Genomic DNA, 18623 nt, shown 5'->3' with positions numbered 1-18623 from the left:
CGTAGATGAGTGCCCCTGAAAACCCAAAGCATGTTGTCCCACTTTAAAAAATTTTTGGATTAAGTGGGACAATAAAAACACTGTTCTAAATAAATAAATAAATAAATAAAAGCAACCATCATATTTCCATCACATTACTGCATACTTTGTTGGATGAATATATTGCAAAACTAATCTCAGAATAATTAGGACTATTGTTTTTTTTTTTTTTTTTTTGTAAAGAAACTATATCCGTCACTTATGTTTACAGACATGTGTAATGGGGTGTGTACTGTGTGTACTGTAGCTTAGGTGCCCAGGCGCCCCACATTACATAATGTCTCAGATTACTGTGTTTCACCCAGGCCTGTTTTTAGCAATTACTGGTCTTTCACAATGTCCTTATACAGCTCAGATTTGCTTGCAGGTTATAGGGAATATGCTAGTTGCTAATGCCATAGCACAATTTACAAGGAGTGTTTGGCCATCAAGTAGGCAGTCCTTACATTCTTTTATTACCTATTATCGTCGCTTTACCTTTTGTTCTGATCATGCCCCTAATATATTTTGTACACTTTTCTGGCCACAACCTTCAGAATGTTGAAGGTTGTAATCTGATTGGCTCACAACACTTGTGTGTGACAATTTTTAGCAGCAAAACAACCTTTCTAACACAACACAATGACCATTTTGGAAAAGATATTGGCACTGGACTCAAAAAAGTTCACTATTCAAGAGTATTAAAAAGTAAAAGCTATTAAAGTTATATTTAGTTTGAGGTGGTGAGTAAAAAAAAATCTAAGATCTTCTCTTGAACTTTTCTACACCCCGAGTGGATATGTACCTAAATCCATTATCAAACCACTGATTAAAAAACAGACACTCTTGTCAAGTGTCTAACTGTAGTCCAATATCAAACCTTCTCTTTATCTCCAAGATCCTAGAAAAGGTTGTAGCACAGCAGCTAAGCCCATATTTCCACTTTAATCACATCCATGAAATCTTTGTGGCAGTGTTTAGTCCTCATCACAGTACTGAGACAGCGCTGGTTAAAGTGGCAAACGATACCTACTGCAAAGTTTCAGTACTTTGATTATTTCATTGCTCTGTTTTCTAAATTGTAGCTGGGTGATGCTCTGTAGTTTTCTCTAATTATTGTAGATAATGGCAAAAAAAAAAAAAGCAGTCCAGTATTTTCTACTCATTTTTACTGGATTACTGAATATTTTTCCACATTGTTTTCCCCCCTTGATTTACACTGTTAAACTGATGAATTTAGATCCTGTGATTGAGATGCCAAGTCTTTCATTAGATACTACACTTCTAACACTCGTTTACGATATATTGTCACATGCCGAGCTTTAGTGACTTTCTTCTAAATAGATAAACTCATAGTCTGTTTTGAATAAATACATGGTACAGTGTGCAGGTGCTGAGATCTTCATGGTGTAACCTTTATTTACAGTTTTGTGTAGATTTTATATGTCAAAATCTAACAATTGGCCAACAAACAAGCTGCAAAAGACAAGCTGAAACTTAAGAAGATTCAAGAAGAAGATCCAAGCTGTGGCCAGGGATAGTGTTCCAGGGATAGACTTTGCGTCCATTATAGACAAAACTACAGAAAATAGTCATTTCAACTGTTATGAATGAGTGGACTGATAGAAAAAAATTCGTCTCTTTCGTTTAACATGATTAAACATCATTCAGCTCTGTCCTATCATGATGGTCCCGCCTCTGTACTTCACTGTGGATATATGGTGTTCTTGGGATCACACGTACAACCCTTCTTTCTCCAAACATGACGAGCTGAATTATTGCAAAAGAGTTCTAGTATATTGTTCCAGAAGAGTCATGCATCGCTGTGCTTTTGTTTTTGCCTTCACTGAATTTTTTTTTTTTTTGTATTATTGTATTATTAACTTCAAGACAGTAGCAGTGTTACGGTTTGAAATCTGTATGGTATTATAACCCAGTATAAAAATATCATGTATACAATATATTACAAAAACAAAAAGATCAAATCCCCTAATTGTTTTTCAGGATCCATTTACCAGACGTGTGTGCACACATCCATGCACACACCTCATTTGAATATAAACTGATTGTTCTGACCTTTATCATAAGCACTTGTCCTAAGGGCCGTGGCCACACAAGATACACTCCATCATTACTGTCTTTCCAGACGTGGCATGTTCATACATGCTGTAAATAATTAAGGAGATGGAAACGGACTGGACTGAAATACTGGGACTAAAAATATACTGTGATAATAAAGACATAATATTTACCCCACCTCCCAAAGTAAAACTGGTCCAACCTGAATAGGACTTTAGAAAGAGAACATCTTTTCCATAAAATCTTTTCTATTAGTATTTATTGTGTTGTCATCAGTACCATAACAACCCTACAAGAGAAAGGAAAAAAAAAAGATGCTGGTGAAGGAATGACTGTCTATAGCGGGAACTAATTTGTATCACGGAAATTCCACATCATTAAACGTAACTATAAATGCTTAAAAAAGTACAACATGAAGTTAAATAATAAATAAAAATGTGTAATTGTTTTCAAATTTCTGTGGTTCGCAAACTGGGATGTGCTGTTATAGGAAAGTAATGAAGTAATAAAACCCCTGAATTATTATTATTATTATTATTATTCCTGATTTAATATATACTTATTATATACTTAATATAAAGACTGCACTTACAGTGGGGTCTGAGACCACATTAAAAATGTTTTTTTTTTTCATTTAAAATTGCAAATAAACAAAAGGTTTTAAGATTTTGAAATATTTAAAAAAGAGAAAGTAAATGTTCAAAATCTTTAATATTTAATATTCAAGATTCTGCACTATTTCTGGGTCTCTATGTAAATGCAAGCAAATGTGTGATATTGACCATGTTAGCTGTTTTGTACAAAAGGTCAGATTTAAATCATGTCTAATCTCTTCTATTGAAGCGTGTGATCAGACGACACACCGATGGATTTGATCTAAAATGGATCATCAGGTTTTACACAAACGTGTGGAGTCCATGCCAGCTCGAGTCCACACTGTCATTAAAGCAAGAAGGGGACGAACCAAATACTAAGAAATTGATGTAAATATTTTCAGGATTCTACTTTTCACTCAAGTTGTTGTCAATAATATAATTTGTAATGAAAACTGTTGTATTAAATTAGAAAAGAATGCAAAATAGAAGCATTTACACTACTGCTCTCAGACTTTTGGACCCCACTGTATATGTTAATCTTACACTTATACAATTATCTTCCCCAAACTTTGTTTTACAGAAAAACACAATCAACAGCCACTGAAATTGGAGCTGAAAATGGAGCTCATCTCTAACCAAACTTTCAAGTTTTCCTCTCGTCTGGGACATTGGAGCCAAAATAAACTCAGGAATATCACCTCAAGGAGCTCTGTAGATTCTGTGGCTATAAATAAGGCCATTAATGGGCTCATCATCAGCTGGGAACTGTGTCGTAATGTTTTCACTGTGAGTGAGGATGCCCTCTGGTGGTCTGGGGGGTGGGGGGAATTGTCCATGGTGAATGTGACAGGTGTTTAATAAGAGAATAATTTTCAACAATCTTGGATGTAATGGAAAACTCCTAAAAACAAAAGAGCAAGAGCTCTTTTTCTCATTCACCATTTTGTAGCAACGTTCAACATCAAATTAATGAGAAATCCAGTGCAGAAATAGTGGCGTCGTTGGTGCAAACACTGGACTCTGAGTTCAAGAATGCAATGCAGCTGCTGTACACTATGCCAGAGACCCGGCTAGAGGGAGGCACGTGTCAGTGTCTTTTGTGTTTGACTTTTGTGTAGGAAAATTAGCTACTGGTGTATCACAATTAGCTTTGGAGTTCTGTTGGTTGATTTATTGATTTGAAAAACCCAGTTGTGTTTTTCTGCCCATTAGTGGCGTACAATATATTCCCAATTTGTCTTTTTAAATCTGTGTGCTGTTTTTCCCCCGTATAGTATCAACATATACATCTCACCCATCCATAAATCCTGTTTTTACTTCTCCATTTACCCATTCTGCTATGTCATGTCCCTTGATTGGAACATAACAATTGTAGTCAAATTGTTGACAGGAAACGTCAAAGTTTTGTAGGTATTATGTTGCATTAACTAAATGACAATTTTGTTTCCAGCCATAATGTTACCTAGCTCGTGTTAACTGACAAAAACAGTCGACTAGAATGGGAGACAAATCGAGCCAATAGCTAACGTGTCATGAAGTTTGCTTTCGGGCTAGCCTGTGGACTAGCTCCCCTTGTGAAAAATAGCTGAAAAATAATAATAGTCTACTTGAATTATACGCATAATGCTTCAATAAGTATATTGGTTCACTTTATACTTATACTTTTTAGCCCACTTAACATAAATTTAAGTATATTTTGGAAAAGTGGACTTCAGTTTGGGTGTGCTAATTTGGTCTTTTTAATGTATATAAAATTATGTATTGACTTTTTATAAATATGTCATGGGCAGGTGTGTGCCCAGATTCATAAGACAGAAGTAACTGGGGCCTGCCTGGGTTTTTGGGGAACTGGCTGGTAGTTTCCAGCCTAGGTTCACACCTATTTATTCAAACTACTGATTTATTTAACGAAAAAGGAGTGCCAGCACCCTTCCAGGTGCAAATTAAGAAAAAAAAAATTTTAAAAAGAAAGAAAAAAACAAGAGAAGCCAGCTTTATTACTTAACATGCACGCTCTCATTTTCATAAAGTCTATAGCTTTATAGTTTTGCAAGTGTATTGTAATAGAGACTGTAAGAAACCTCTGAAGAAGACGAGTTGTCAAGGTAAGCTCTGAAGATAGACAGAATTATGAAGATAAATTCTGGGTTTTTTTTTTTGCTTCTTCTTTCTCTATCTAAGACTACATTTCTTTTTCCTCTTCTTACAGAAATTCACAATGAACAGGCACTGAAAATGGAGCTCACCTCTAACCAAACTGCTCTTCTTTCCTATGATCTGGATCTACAGAGCCAAAATAATTTCACCAATGTCACCTTGTCAAACATCTCTGTTTCTGCCTCTCTGGATCAGGCCATTAATGTGATCTGCATAATCATCATCTGTGACACGATGGCTGCTCTCGGCTGCACGATGGAGGTCTCCAAGATAAAGGCCCACATCAAAAAGCCCAAAAGCTTGATGATCCCCTTGGTGGCACAGTTTGGGGTGATGCCCCTCACAGCCTTCTCTCTGGCTAAACTGTTCCAGCTCGGTCCCAGTGCAGCCATGGCAGTGCTGGTTTGTGGCTGCTGTCCAGGGGGACTGCTTTCCAATATCCTGGCCTTAGCTGCTAAGGGGGACATGAATCTCAGGTACATTTCTGCCATTATACCATTAGCAGTCTATAGTAAGATAACATAATGTGAAGGGTATATACTATCTCAAACATACTGTAAATGTCAAGGATGTGCTCTGAAATGTTCTGAAAATGAAAAGCAGCAAACCTGTAACATAAAAAAACTTATTTTAGTCCGAATAGTGAATTCTGCATTTTCACCATGCTGGAGTATTTATTCAAGATTATCTCGTTTGGAGATTGGTGCAAACACAGCATAGTACTTCCACAATCTGTAAGTATTCATAACCTGAAAGACTAGAAACTACTGACAAGTTGAACAAGTGCAAGAGTGGTCTACTCTGCAACTATAAAGGTCAAATTTCATAGTTGGGACCTTAGTGAGCGTGTAAAATATACATGCCAGTGCAAAAAAAAAAATACAAACAAGTTTTATCTTATGAAAGCATGGACGCTGGGTTGGAAATCTGATTTCAGCACTGAGGAACCAGACCACTAATGCAGGCACATCATGCTTAAATCTCAGAAAAAGCCATACCAAGCACCCTGAAATGAAGACCCATTGTCCTCACACCATTACACTACTGAACCTCTGCTTGTTTTTTGATAACTAAAGGCTAGCAATGCCGCACCAGTGATATACGACCTTTCTTTGTAGCTAAAAATAATAAAGGTAATTCTTTGCCAATGGATGTTTGTGACTGATTTCCTTCCATCACAGCATTGTGATGACGACTTGCTCTACATTGGTGGCACTGGGTATGATACCTCTGCTGCTCTTCATTTACTGCCATGGCTTCTCCAACCTGAGTGCTGTGCCTTACGTTCGCATCATCCTGACCTTGATCTTGACTGTGCTGCCTTGCTCAATTGGCATCTATATCAGCTATCGCGTGCCAGAGAAGTCCAAACTTGTCATCAAGGTAAGTGAACTAAATGCTTGTAAATAAAAATAAACAAAGGGTAGGAAGTTCATCATGTCAGCGTCCTCTTTTTTTGTCACAGGTTGGGCTGGGCATAATGCTGGTTGGTTATATTGCTTTAGGTATTCTGCTCAGCATTGTAGTAGGACCCATCATGTGGGTGGTGACAGAACCTCGACTTGTGGCCACAGGAGCATTGATGCCACTTATTGGATATGTACTTGGCTATGTCCTGTCTTTTCTCTTCAGGTTTGATGAATCGTAAGTAAATAAGACTGGCTCATGACATTGTATGTCCAACTGAATTTTAGTCTTATGTATCTACACCTTAATTTAAAGACATTTTTATTTATATAGCGCTTTTAGCAGCATTTTTTTTTAACAGAAAGCTGGAAATGGATTTAGATTTAGATCCTAATGAGTAAGTCAGGGGTGACAGTGGCAAGGGAAAAACTCATTAAGACAACATGAGGAAAAAACCTTGAGAGGAACCAGACTCAAAAGGGAACCCATCTTCTTCTGGGTGACACTGGATAGTATGATAAGTGATTAAGGTGTTGGGCTACTGATCAGAAGGTCAAGAGTTCAAATTGTGGCACCAGAATGATTGGGAATTGACCAAAGCCTTTAATCCCTCAACTGCCCAGTTGTGTAGCTTTGGATAAAGGTGTCAGTTTAAAGTTAAAAAAAAAAACGCTGAGGTGTCGCATGATATTAGGGCAGGAGAGCACTGATTTGTATCTAAACATCTCCTAAAGGCTTAAATTTTGCAGTATGGTTTTGTCCAGCAAATGTACCTCCTTAATGAAGGCCTGAAATAAGGATGGTGTATTAGTTTTTTTTTTCATTCATCAGCTGTGCAGATATGTATGAATTAGGTTATAGGTGTTGGAAAGGTCAGGTTTAGTAAAGCGCTTACAGTAATCTCTTAAGTTTTCATCCAAAAGCAGTAGTTCTGTGAAAATATTCTTCCTCATCATCAAGAGGTGTTTTTCCAGGTATTCAAACCACTGATGCTTTTATTATATTATTATTATTATTATGCATTAGCCATAGTCTCCCCTGAGAAGAAGTTATATTCCTGTAAAGGAAGGTATTTAAAATCCTTCCTCACCATATCTGACACTTACACACACTGCCTGACAGTATATGAACTTTTCTTTAATATTCTTTAATATCATGTTTCTGAGGTTGTCAATCTCTTTTGCTTTAACCCTAAGCTGTAGGAGGACTGTTGCTGTGGAGACAGGTTGCCAAAACCTCCATGTCTGCTACGCAATCCTAGAGTTAGCGTTTGAGCGAGAGGTCATCGGACCATTCATTCTCTTCCCTTTTATCTACCTTTTCTTTCAAGTTGTTGATGCATTGGCTTTAATCATCATCTTCAGATGCCAGAAGAAATCTTCATATAAACCAGCATAGAATCATCATGACCTCAATGATCTTCAGTAAAAAAAAAGATGGGATAAATTCAAATAACTCTACAAGCTCTAGACAAAATCTCTGACAATTAAAGTGTTGTATTCATATTCATATATTGACATTTCACATCAATTTATTTTTACATAAAATTGAATGAAAGTTTATTTGCAGAATCAACAACTGGCTCAGAGCCAATGCAAAACTTTTCTTGTTACAACATGCTTTCCTCCCAAGACAAATCAAATCCTGGAGCATTGGAAGGAGCTCTTATTATCACTGCATGCTCACTGTAGGTAATATATGGCCTCACTTTTCTTATGTGCAACATAATCCCTTTTAATTAAATGACAAAGGAATGTGAAAATTTTCTGCAACTCTCTGATGAAGAAGGTCCAATCATGAAAAAAGAAGGACTATCAATATTTACTCGACTGTAATAACTTCAATAAAATTTAAGTAGGCAAATTTACATATCGCAATTTACAAATTGTAATCATTTTTGCAAAATAGTTGAATCATTATTGTGTTCAGTTTGCCGTTATAAATAGTTGAATCATAGAATCATAATGTACATTTTCAAATATAGGATTCATTTCGCAGAGACCTTGGAGAGATCAGTTGGTCAGTTCCTTTCCCCATCAATGTGAGGTCTTTGTGAAGCCTCACAGTAGTGTGTCTATGCTTAAGAGCTAAAGGGTCATCCAAACAATAAATAAGCTGACAAATCAGGTTTAAAAAAATGAAGGCGAAGATGACTACCAACACTTAGCATTGAGACAAGCTAAATGTGGGGAAGATATACAGTAATGGTGTAATGATGTTGGATGAGAAACTCTTGTGTATGAATGTATAGAATATGGGAGAGTGAGGATGGCAGGTGGGAACTGTGGAAATAGGTCTGGCTGCTAGGGAGTTCTGGGAATCGTTGTTGCTGGAGGACAAAGGGTTGGTGACAGACATATTATTTTAATTGAGAACAATTTATAAGTCCTATTGGCAGCAAAATATGTAAAACTACTGTACGTGTGGCTCACTGCTGAAATTGATTTGAATAAATATAGTCCTATTCGTTAGCACTGTTATTCTGAAGTGCTGATGCAGATTTTATTCCTGTTTTTCTTGGTGGGTATTAGTGCTTTTAGATATACTCATTCTTTATATTTAAAGAAATAGAGTCATGGGAAAAAAGTAAACCCTCCTTTATTTCTGTTTTTATTTATCAGGGCATACAAGCCCAAATCACTACCCCTCCACCACCATGCCTGACAGTTTGGTTTTCATCAAACATGGCGCTGTACATGATGACCAAACATCTCCGTCCTTGGTCTCATCAGTCCAAAGGATATTGTTCCAGAACTTTTGTGGTTTGCAAGACCTAATTCAGGTTGCCTTATTCTTTTTGAAGAGAAGGGACTCCTAGCCACCCATCCATGATAGTTATACATTTTCAGTCTTTTTCTGATTGTGCTGTCATTAACAGAAGCAATTAATGTGCTAACGGAGGCCTGTAGGTCACATGATGTAGCTCGTGGGATTTTCTATATATCTCTGAGCATTAAACGGTCTGACCTTGGACTGAATTTACTGGGATGCCTACTCCTGGGAAGATTGGCAAATGCCTTGAAAGCTCTCTGTTTGTAAACAATTCACTTCTCACTGTAGAATGGTGAATTTCAAATTGTTTGGAGATGGCCTTATAACCCTTCCCAGATTGATGAGCAGCAACAATTGCTTCTCTGAGGTCATGGCTGATGTCTTCTCTTCTTGGCATGATGTAGATACACAGCTGAGTGCTCCAGAACACCAAACTGCCCAAAAAGTTCAGTTTTTATAGAGGTAGTCACACTTCTTGATGATTAAGTAATCTTCTTTAATAATACCTGGCTGCTAGTGCATTTCTTTATCAACACCTGGCTGCTAATTACCCTCTTAATGATTGTAGAAGTAGGAAGCGTGTACTTATTTTTCCCTCCTTTTTTCTGAATGTTGGCGAAATCTCTCTTTTTTTTTTTTTTGTTGGTACCTGAGGTTATGTGTTTGTTTATTTAGGCCCTGATAATTAAAAACATAGAATCGAAGGAGGGTGTACTTTCCTTTTCTCATGATTAAGGGGCACGTTGGCTTAGTGGTTAGCACGTTTGCCTCACACCTCCAGGGTTGGGGGGTCAATAGGGGTTGGGGGTGTGTGGAGTTTGCATGTTCTCCCTGTGCTTCGGGGGTTTCCTCTGTGTACTCAGGTTTCCTCCTAGCCTACAACATGCATTATATACACAATATATATACAATTTGTTTATATGCGACTATATACAACATGCGCCATTGGTTGATTGACATCTCTAAATTATCCGCAGTGAATTGTTCCCAGCTTGTCCAGGCTCCTCCCCAACAACCCTGTGTAGGATAAGCAGTATATGCTTCACCTCCTGCTCAAGGAGATTCAGTTTAAATAGTTTGTTCTGACAAAATTGGAATAACAGTGAAAATCATTTGAAATCAGTTATAATAAAATGGCATAAAGCCACAGGTTTGATTTCAATGTAAAGCAATTGTGGAATTATTCAGTAAAGAACTGTATGTAAATTTCCCCTGAGCTGCTGAACATACCGAATAAAAGCCTTCCTATAAAATGTCGAAATATGTTTTCATATCAGCTCACACAAATGAACCTGTCCTCACACACATTAACACACACACTCAAATAAACATGGCAAAACCACAGAAATCTAAGAGAAAATATTATCAAGTACTATTAAATATATAAACAAATATTACCAAAGTATTATAAAGTATTAAAAAGTCTACACACACACCTGTTAAAATCGTAGGTTTTTGTGATGTAAACAGTGAAACCAAGATAAAATCTTGTCAGATCTTTTTCCACTTTTAATGTGATATAGCAACAAGCAGAATAAATAGAAACATTTTAAGGAAGAAGAAGAAATACAATAACCTGGTTGCACAAGTATGCACACCCCTTAACTAATACTTAAAGATGTTAAAGCACCTTTTGCTTGTAATGCAGCTCTCAGTGTTTTCTGGGTAAGAGTTCTGTAGGCAGGCTTGGATGGGTCACTTTCTGTACATTCTGGGTGCCTAAGCGATGAGCTAGCAGCAGAATGTGTGTTAGCCTAATACTTCTTAGACACTAACGTTTTCCATTTCAATTACATCAACAAAGGGTTGCAAGAGATCAGACAAGTTGACTAAATCCAATTCATTAGGATTCATTTTCATGTTCACAGCTTCTTATGTTCTGATCTTCTGATGTTAGTGACATTAGTTAACTAATTTCATTACATTGGTACGTGTTGGTCATGTTGTGCAGCCACATTAACTGGTTCACATCCATAGACTTGTGCAATGCTTACTTTTATAAGTACTTGCTCAGGAGCACAGATGTTTCCTGAGGCTTGCTTTCCGAAATCCTTCCTTTTTATGAGCGTTTTTAACACTCCTAAGGACAGCCTTGTCTTCTCTAATGGCTAGCATCAGAATATCGCCTGATGTCTGTATATCTGAATGACTAGCTCCTGTGTGCTCAAACAAACAGCAGGCCAACTGGAACATGTTCCCACCATCACGTGGCAAATATTATCATACTTACCAATCAGGTTCACCCAAGGCATCACCTGCAGTATTGGCTTCTGCTGAGAAAGCCTGGACTGATGAAGACAGTCAGACACATCAGTAATTCCTCTAGACTAGCTGGAAATGTAGACATGCCAGAAATGAGTCATCAGACTGCAACTGGACCTCAAATGTCACGAACTGAAATGTGTCCTTGTTTCAGTAGAGGGAGCCTGGTGATGGTGTATGCGTGTATATCAGAACAGTTTGCTTGGGACCAGAGAGAGATAATCACCACAGCCTGCCTCACAAGCTGGAGGGCTTTGTGTGATGCCACTGGGATACCGGAGACAAGTTCTTTTTGTTGCTTATCAGACCATGCCACATTCTGGTTCCCTCAGGGCAGCACAGTGTCGAGTGACTCTCTTTGCCTTGTACAGAATCTCCTAAATGGCACCTCTTTGGGATCCCATAGGCTTGCTACTGCCTTGTATGCAGTGTGGCAAAAATAAGTCTGGAGATATCTTGAATCTGGATTTCCTGTCCAAGATTATAATAACATAACTTTATCAGTCAGTCTGTTGAACTTGCCATGGTTCACGTGGTTGTGTATCTAACTTGATAAGTCTAAATGAATGTCTCTCAGACAAACACCTCAACGCAATGCAAAGGCACAGTGGCTTTGCTGTCATCTATTCTCATAAACTCCAAACTCTCCAAATTCAAACTAGTTCAAACTAGGAATGAATTATCAAGGTAAGTTCTAAGAGAATCATAAAGGAACCCTAACCTCCTTTCTATCCATACGACTATACTCTTACTAAAACAGCACATACTACAAAGAAATGTTCAGTACTTTGCTTTGCGTGTTTTGTCATGTTCTAAACTGAGTGATGTCCTTTGTAATTTTCCTAATTATCGCAAATTATTGAAAGGCTACAATATTCTAAGGCACACATTGTGCTGTGTATCCACTGTATTGTGTTACACTTCTTGTTTTTGTTTTTTTTTCCTGTAGTTTTACATTTTGCTGACCACAAGTCACTAATGCTGGGTTTAAACACAGCCCAGACTACTACTAGGTGCACTGCGAAAGACTGTCAAAAGCCCACATCAAGTTGTTGCCTTCCCACACTTTTGAGCTCACAGCCGACAGCATAAGTTGCTGTTCGGAAAACCTGTTTGCTGTGTCTTACAGGAAAATAGGAAGTTAAGCAGATCAAAGACTATGGGATGCAGTAATGACTGAAAGAAGAATTTACCCAGCTTTGCCCAGTATGTAAGTTATAAAGGGAAAATCCATCTAGAGGGATGTATTGGGACGTAAGAGGAAACCAGAGACCCTGGAGGATACACATGTGAACACATGGGGAACACACAACTCCACCGAGACAGTAACCTGAGTTCAGGATCGAACCTCCGATATGACATATCATCCCTGTTTATTACTGTAGGTTTTCTATCTATTCATTTGAATCCAAATGAATGCCCCTTAGCCAACAATGCAAAACAAAGAGAGGGTGTAAAGGCACTGTGACTAGAATTCTGTTTACTACTTCTCAAAACTAGAACCACATAACACACACATTTTCCAAACTCGTCTATATTCAGACTGATCAAACTGGTCAACTGGGAGCGAATCATTGAGGTAAGTCCTGAGAAAGGCATGAAGGACTAAACTTTTTCTAAAACAACACATACTGCAAAGAAAGGTTCAGTACTTTGTGTTTTATGTTCTAAACTCCTGTGCAATTTTTCTAATTATCAGAGATTACTTCAAAGAAAAGTTACAGTATATTAAGGAACGCACTGTCCCTGTGTATCTGGTATGTATCTGGCATGTATTTGGTGTATTGTATTGTGTTTGTTTTTACTGCATTCTGTACTTTCATATATTGATCTTGATCTTCCATGTCCTCTTTGCCTAGAAATACTCACACAACAGGCATTGAAAATGGAGCTCACCTTCAGTCGAAGTGCAAATTTTTCTTATGATGTGGACCGATGGAGCCAAAATAATTACACCGATGTCACCTTCTCAAACAACTCTGCAGTTTCTGTAAATCTGAATAAGGCTGCTAACTGGGTTAGCATTTTTGTCCTTTGTGACACTATGGTTTCACTCGGCTGTACAATGGAGGTCTCCAAGATAAAGGCCCACATTGTGAAGCCCAAAGGGGTGGTGATCGCCATAGTGGCTCAGTTTGGGGTGATGCCCCTCACGGCCTTCTCTCTGGCTAAACTGTTCCAGCTCGGTACCAGTCAGGCCATGGCAGTGCTGGTTTGTGGCTGCTCTCCAGGAGGAGTGCTTTCCAATGTCCTGTCCTTTGCCTTCAAGGGGGACATGAATCTCAGGTACATTTCCGCCATTATACCATTAACAGTCTATAGTGAGAGTCTTTATATTGAGTCTTTATAGTCTCTATATTGAGACTTGTATACAAATGTCTATATTGTGTTTGAGCTATGAATAGCTAACTGACTCCACTGTTTTCTCACTAATCAGTTTACATTTAGTCCATTGGCAGACATTACTCTTAGTGACAGCCAGGGCCACTGCTGTACATTCTGGGGCCCATAGCGACAACTTCGTCAGTGTAGTCAAAATTATTTTATATGCATGAATGAACAGAATTAATACTTCATTATTTATCATTAGCATTATCAGCTATTATTATAAATGTTCTTTCTTGATGGAACTTTTTCCATTTCAATTACATCAGCAAAGGATTACATGAGCATACTAAATCTAGTTACTTAAGATAAATTTTTTAGTGGTCTGTTTCTCCTTTTCTGCTTTTTTCTTTTTGCATTTTTGCAGCCCAGATAGATCAGCCCAGATGTTCACAGCTTGTTAATGATCTTCTGATGTTAGCTATATTAGTTAACTAATTTCATTATGTAAATTGCAGTTTCTATTCTTTCCCATTCCCACGGTGACCCCCTGCGTCTGGCTGATAAATAAACATTTTCACCAAGTGCTTTTTGCACATCTATTAAAAAAATAAATAAATCACAGGGCCCATTGGTGGTCCAGGGACCCTAAGTGATGAGAGCTTAAGGTGTAAATAGTATGCAGTACTTAAATCTGCAAGGATTCATAACCTGAAACTAGAAACTAATGCAAAGCTTATACAAGTGCTAGAATGGCCTACTCAGTAACTAACAAGGAAAAAGTGGGCATGTCAAGAATATGTGCTGGTGTATAGAAAGAAAGAAGAAACAAAGAAATGTCATCTTAAATGATATTAAAGGCCATAAGGTCTTAAGACTTTAACAGAAGGAATGGAAACCCTGAGCTCTTCTGACTGGAGGAGGAAGCCCATTCCACCATTGAGGAACCAAGGAAAATTTGCCATTTTGACTGAATGAAAAAGATTTTTGTTAATTTAGCAGAAAACTTGGGGCCTTTCTGAAGTAGGAATGCTACACTGGTGAATTGCAGGAGGTGAGAATCTGGCACTCCACACTGGTTAAGGTGAGGAAATGATCATGTCTGTAGAGTGAGGACATAAGCAAGCCCTCCCTACCTGAAACAGCACAAAGGAAATGTAAAATAAAGTTTGGCAACTTAACTATACTGCATAATGACATTTGTTTCTGAACAGTTCAAGGACTGGAAGATTGAGCACATGAGAGCCCTAACATTTTGGAAAACATAGCAAGCTGAACCACTAAAAAAATAAATAAAATAAAATAAAATAAAATCTTGGTTATGAGGATGAAGAGATGTCTGGTGAGGTAATGCTGTAAGTCCTCCCCTGCCCAACTGATATCCAGAGATTTCAATGATTGTCTATATTACTGTTTAGCAGCAGACAATTTATGGCCTAAATATACACCTGAGTGTTCATAGTCTGACATTAGTGCTATTATAGTCAGGGCTACCATCTGAAAGCAGGAGGTCTTTCGTCCCTGTGATGTCTGCTGTGGTCTTGCCACGTGTCTTTTCTATGTGATGCCTTGAATAGAGAAGATTGTTGAGGACGAGTGAGCAAAAAGATACATATACAGTAATACTCCACCAACACCACAGATGTACCTGTTTTTTGTTTGTTTGTTAGTTGTTTTTGTTTGAGTAGTGCTTGGAATATTACTTCCATCTTCCACCTTTGTGTCTGGAGGGGATCATAACATCATAATACACAGTAGTAAGCTGCAGTATAATATTGATGGAGCCACAGATTGAAGTTCAACTTTTCAGTGTTCAACTTTTCAGAGATATAATCTCTCCATCTAGTCCTTGGTCTGCTCCGGGTTCTTCTCTCTGTTGGACATGCCTGAAACACTTCCCCTGGGAGGTGTACAGGAGGCATCCTAGCCAGATGCCCGAACCACCTCAATTGGCTCCTTTTGATGCAGAAGAGCAGCTTTGAGCTCCCCCTGAATGTCTGAGCTCCTCACCCTATCTCTTGTATCTCCACCTCCCGCACTAGCTCTGGCTCCTTTCCCACCAGAGTGGTCACGTTCCATGTTCTTAATACCAGTTTCGGTAGCCAGGGATAGGTCCACCAAGACCACTGCATTCAACTGCTGCCCAATCCACAATACACCAAAGCCTTGCAACTCTTCCTGCAGGTAGTGGGCTCACAAGAGGACGGTACCATGTAGCTCATTCAGGCTGTGTCCAGCCAGGCCCCATGGGTAAGGTCTCAACCACCAGGCACTCACTGATGAGTTCCCCACCAGGCCTGGCTCTAGGGCGGGGCCCTTATTTCCCTATTCCGATCAAGGTATCTGGGTCCTTGTTTTTTCCTTCATAAGGATGTGTGAATCGCTCTTAGTCGGGCCCCTCACCTAGGACCAGTTTACCTTGAGAGTCCCTGACAACATAGCTCCTAGGATGGAGGGGATAATGTTGGATTATAACAAATAATCTTGTCTCTTTGTTTGCTTGTCTCTTTGTTTTCAGAACAAGCCTATCTGCTGTCCTTGTATGCTATTGTGTTAGTACATTGTTTTGGATAAAATTAATAACAAAAAGCTAGCAATGCTACCCAGGCAATATGGGACATTTCCATCATATCTGATCAGTGATGGTGAGTTTTTGGCATCAGATTTTTGTGACCGATTTTCTTCTATCTCAGCATTGTGATGACGACTTGCTCTACACTGGCAGCACTGGGAATGATGCCTCTCCAGCTCTTCATTTACTGCCACGGCTTCTCCGACCTGAGTGCTGTCCCCTACGGTAGCATCATCATGGCCTTGTTCTTGACTTTGCTGCCCTGTGCCATTGGAATCTATATTAATTATCGAATACCACAGTACTCCAAACTTGTCACCAGGGTAGGTCAACAATATTGTATGCTTGTAGCTGACACTAGAAAAGCTGAACAGCAGGAAGTGTAGTTCATTATGACAGTGTTTTTTCTTATGTCACAGGTTGGGCTGAGTTTAATGCTGGTCAGTTTGATCGTCTTTGCTGTTCTGGTTGGGATTTTACTAGGCGAAGCTATCCTGATAGTTGCAGCACCTCGACTCGTGGCAACAGCTGCACTGATGCCACTTATCGGATATTCACTCGGCTATGCACTGTCACTCTTCTTCATGTTTCATGGACCGTAAGTAAAGGAATCTGCCTCTTAACATTGTATAGCACATTGAATTTTAGCCTTGGGTGCTTCTACAGTATAAATGCATGTTTTTAAAGATAAGTTTTTAAACCTCTTTTTTGCAGCTCAAATGTGAAAGCAGTTAAGTAAAATATATTCAGTAGAATATACTGTAGACTTCAAAGTTTTATATAAGATAAAGTTATGTATTTAAAAGTAAATATTTAAAAACTAAAAATAAATATTTAATATATTTAATAATTTAATATTTTTATATTAATAAATTTAATATAAAAAAAGTAAATAAATATTTAAAAGCTTCTTAAATGTCTTCATAAGTTACACTTATCTTACCTGACACTTAAACTATGCCATGTTTTATAAGTGCAAGTTATTCATTATTAAAAATGTTTTATTATTATTATTATTATTATTATAAAATGAATTTAAAATGTTTAAAGGCAGTTAGACTTGCCTGTTTAAAGCCTGACATTTTTATTCACGATTATTTCTAACTTATTTTAGCTTTTTAAGAATTTAATTAAAGAAGATTCTTATAAAACGTGATAATTCATCTTAAGAAATGTCCTAAATTCTTTGTCATGAAAAAAGTTTTCTTGATGTTCAAATTCTTTTTTTTTTTTTTTTACAAAATTTTTCTTAGGTGTAGGAGGACTGTTGCTATAGAGACTGGTTGCCAGAACGTCCCTCTCTGCTATACGATCCTAAAAGTAGCCTTTCAGCCAGAGTTCATCGGTCCGTATTTCCTTTTCCCTTTTCTGTACTTTTTCTTCCAAATTCCTGAGGCACTGGTTTTGATCATCCTCTTCCGATGCCACACCAGGCAGAAATCTTCAGATGAACCAGCAGTGAATCATCAGGACTTCTGAGTATTTTGGAGAAAACCAGGGACGAATACTAATAACTATACTATAAGAATAAAGTCAGAACTGAGGAAATTGAGGTTGGTGCATGGAAGTGTACATTTTCAATGACAGTGCTATTGTTTTGGACAAAAGTTGTTAAGCTTATCTTGCTTTTCCAGGGCTAAGCCTTTACTAATGGGGTCTGGGGGCATGCTTTGCCAAGAGAAATCTTTATATTTAAAATGAATAACAATAGACATAAATCAGTGCATTTCTGCTGAATTTTTTAACCTGATAAACGTCCTCATTCCAGTGGTTCTCACTCCTTTTGTATGGGAAGCGGAACTCTCCGGAAGCATGATGAAACTGCACTACTGTGCAATACATTTTAGCAACTTCACTTACACATTTGATGAAATAAGGCAGAGAACTTTACAAACGATTAATGGTACGACCAATGTTCTCCAAAGTAAGGGAACACTTTACAATACGCTCCTCAAAGGAGGACATTAGCTACGAATGTGCAAAAAACGTGACCTCACGTGGAACGAAGCACAACAGTGATGGAGAGAGCGCAAGAATAGCCTATAATTATAAATAATAAAACAAGGTAAATAAATAAACACAGTTAAACTGAGTAAGAAACAGTAAGAAACCGCTGTTGAGTTGTCCTACCTTATGTATCTCACATTTATGGCCGTATTTTCTTGTATTTAATTTTAATCAATTCATATTGTATTAATAGTTATAGTGTGTGGACATTTCTTGAGTTCCTTTAGTTCTTGCCTGTAATTAGTTCCCATTTACTTGTTGTTTGATGCACGTGTTATCGCACCCCGTCATATACGACCTCTCATTAAATGTGCATAGAGAAAAATTCTAGTTCTGTATCATTCCTGCAGTAATCACTCATTCACAGGGACTCGTACCTCTGGTTTGTTCATTAGGGATTTTTTTTAAAGCTGTTCTGTCACAATGTC

The 18623-nt window shown here is 37.9% G+C and overlaps 2 protein-coding genes across 4 annotated transcripts; both read left to right on the top strand.

Annotated features, from left to right (window-relative positions):
* Positions 1-4782: 4782 nt before the first annotated feature.
* LOC113531908 (hepatic sodium/bile acid cotransporter-like) lies at positions 4783-8922 on the top strand. Its single transcript, XM_053242247.1, has 5 exons — positions 4783-4798; positions 4903-5326; positions 6032-6233; positions 6316-6494; positions 7454-8922. Exons 2-5 carry the CDS (start codon positions 4929-4931, stop codon positions 7653-7655), a joined length of 981 nt encoding a protein of 326 aa, XP_053098222.1. The 5' UTR covers positions 4783-4798; positions 4903-4928; the 3' UTR covers positions 7656-8922.
* A 2930-nt stretch (positions 8923-11852) lies between these two features.
* Positions 11853-18487, top strand: LOC113532304 (hepatic sodium/bile acid cotransporter-like). 3 transcript variants are annotated; one of them, XM_053242160.1, is made up of 7 exons: positions 11853-12870; positions 12991-13048; positions 13151-13577; positions 16310-16511; positions 16608-16786; positions 17442-17533; positions 17622-18487. In XM_053242160.1, exons 3-7 carry the CDS (start codon positions 13177-13179, stop codon positions 17648-17650), a joined length of 903 nt encoding a protein of 300 aa, XP_053098135.1. In that variant the 5' UTR covers positions 11853-12870; positions 12991-13048; positions 13151-13176; the 3' UTR covers positions 17651-18487. The 3 variants fall into 3 exon arrangements, with proteins under 3 accessions (XP_053098135.1, XP_053098133.1, XP_053098134.1); XM_053242158.1 differs by having other exon boundaries at positions 11858-12870; positions 17442-18487; XM_053242159.1 differs by lacking the exon at positions 12991-13048 and having other exon boundaries at positions 11858-12870; positions 17442-18487.
* Positions 18488-18623: the final 136 nt, after the last annotated feature.

Source organism: Pangasianodon hypophthalmus, chromosome 19, assembly GCF_027358585.1.
Source record: "Pangasianodon hypophthalmus isolate fPanHyp1 chromosome 19, fPanHyp1.pri, whole genome shotgun sequence".
Lineage (NCBI taxonomy): Eukaryota > Metazoa > Chordata > Actinopteri > Siluriformes > Pangasiidae > Pangasianodon > Pangasianodon hypophthalmus.
Note: the sequence above shows the minus strand (reverse complement) of the source record. Positions and strands in the feature narration are given on the sequence as shown.

Excerpts from the sequence above, each read along its gene's own strand:
- LOC113531908 (XM_053242247.1), top strand. The coding sequence starts at position 4,929 with ATGGAGCTCACCTCTAACCAAACTGCTCTTCTTTCCTATGATCTGGAT. Across the intron at positions 5,327-6,031 it reads AAGGGGGACATGAATCTCAG|CATTGTGATGACGACTTGCT; the intron begins GTACATTTCTGC and ends CTTCCATCACAG. Across the intron at positions 6,234-6,315 it reads AGTCCAAACTTGTCATCAAG|GTTGGGCTGGGCATAATGCT; the intron begins GTAAGTGAACTA and ends TTTTTGTCACAG.
- LOC113532304 (XM_053242159.1), top strand. The coding sequence starts at position 13,177 with ATGGAGCTCACCTTCAGTCGAAGTGCAAATTTTTCTTATGATGTGGAC. Across the intron at positions 16,512-16,607 it reads ACTCCAAACTTGTCACCAGG|GTTGGGCTGAGTTTAATGCT; the intron begins GTAGGTCAACAA and ends CTTATGTCACAG. Across the intron at positions 16,787-17,441 it reads TTCTTCATGTTTCATGGACC|GTGTAGGAGGACTGTTGCTA; the intron begins GTAAGTAAAGGA and ends AATTTTTCTTAG.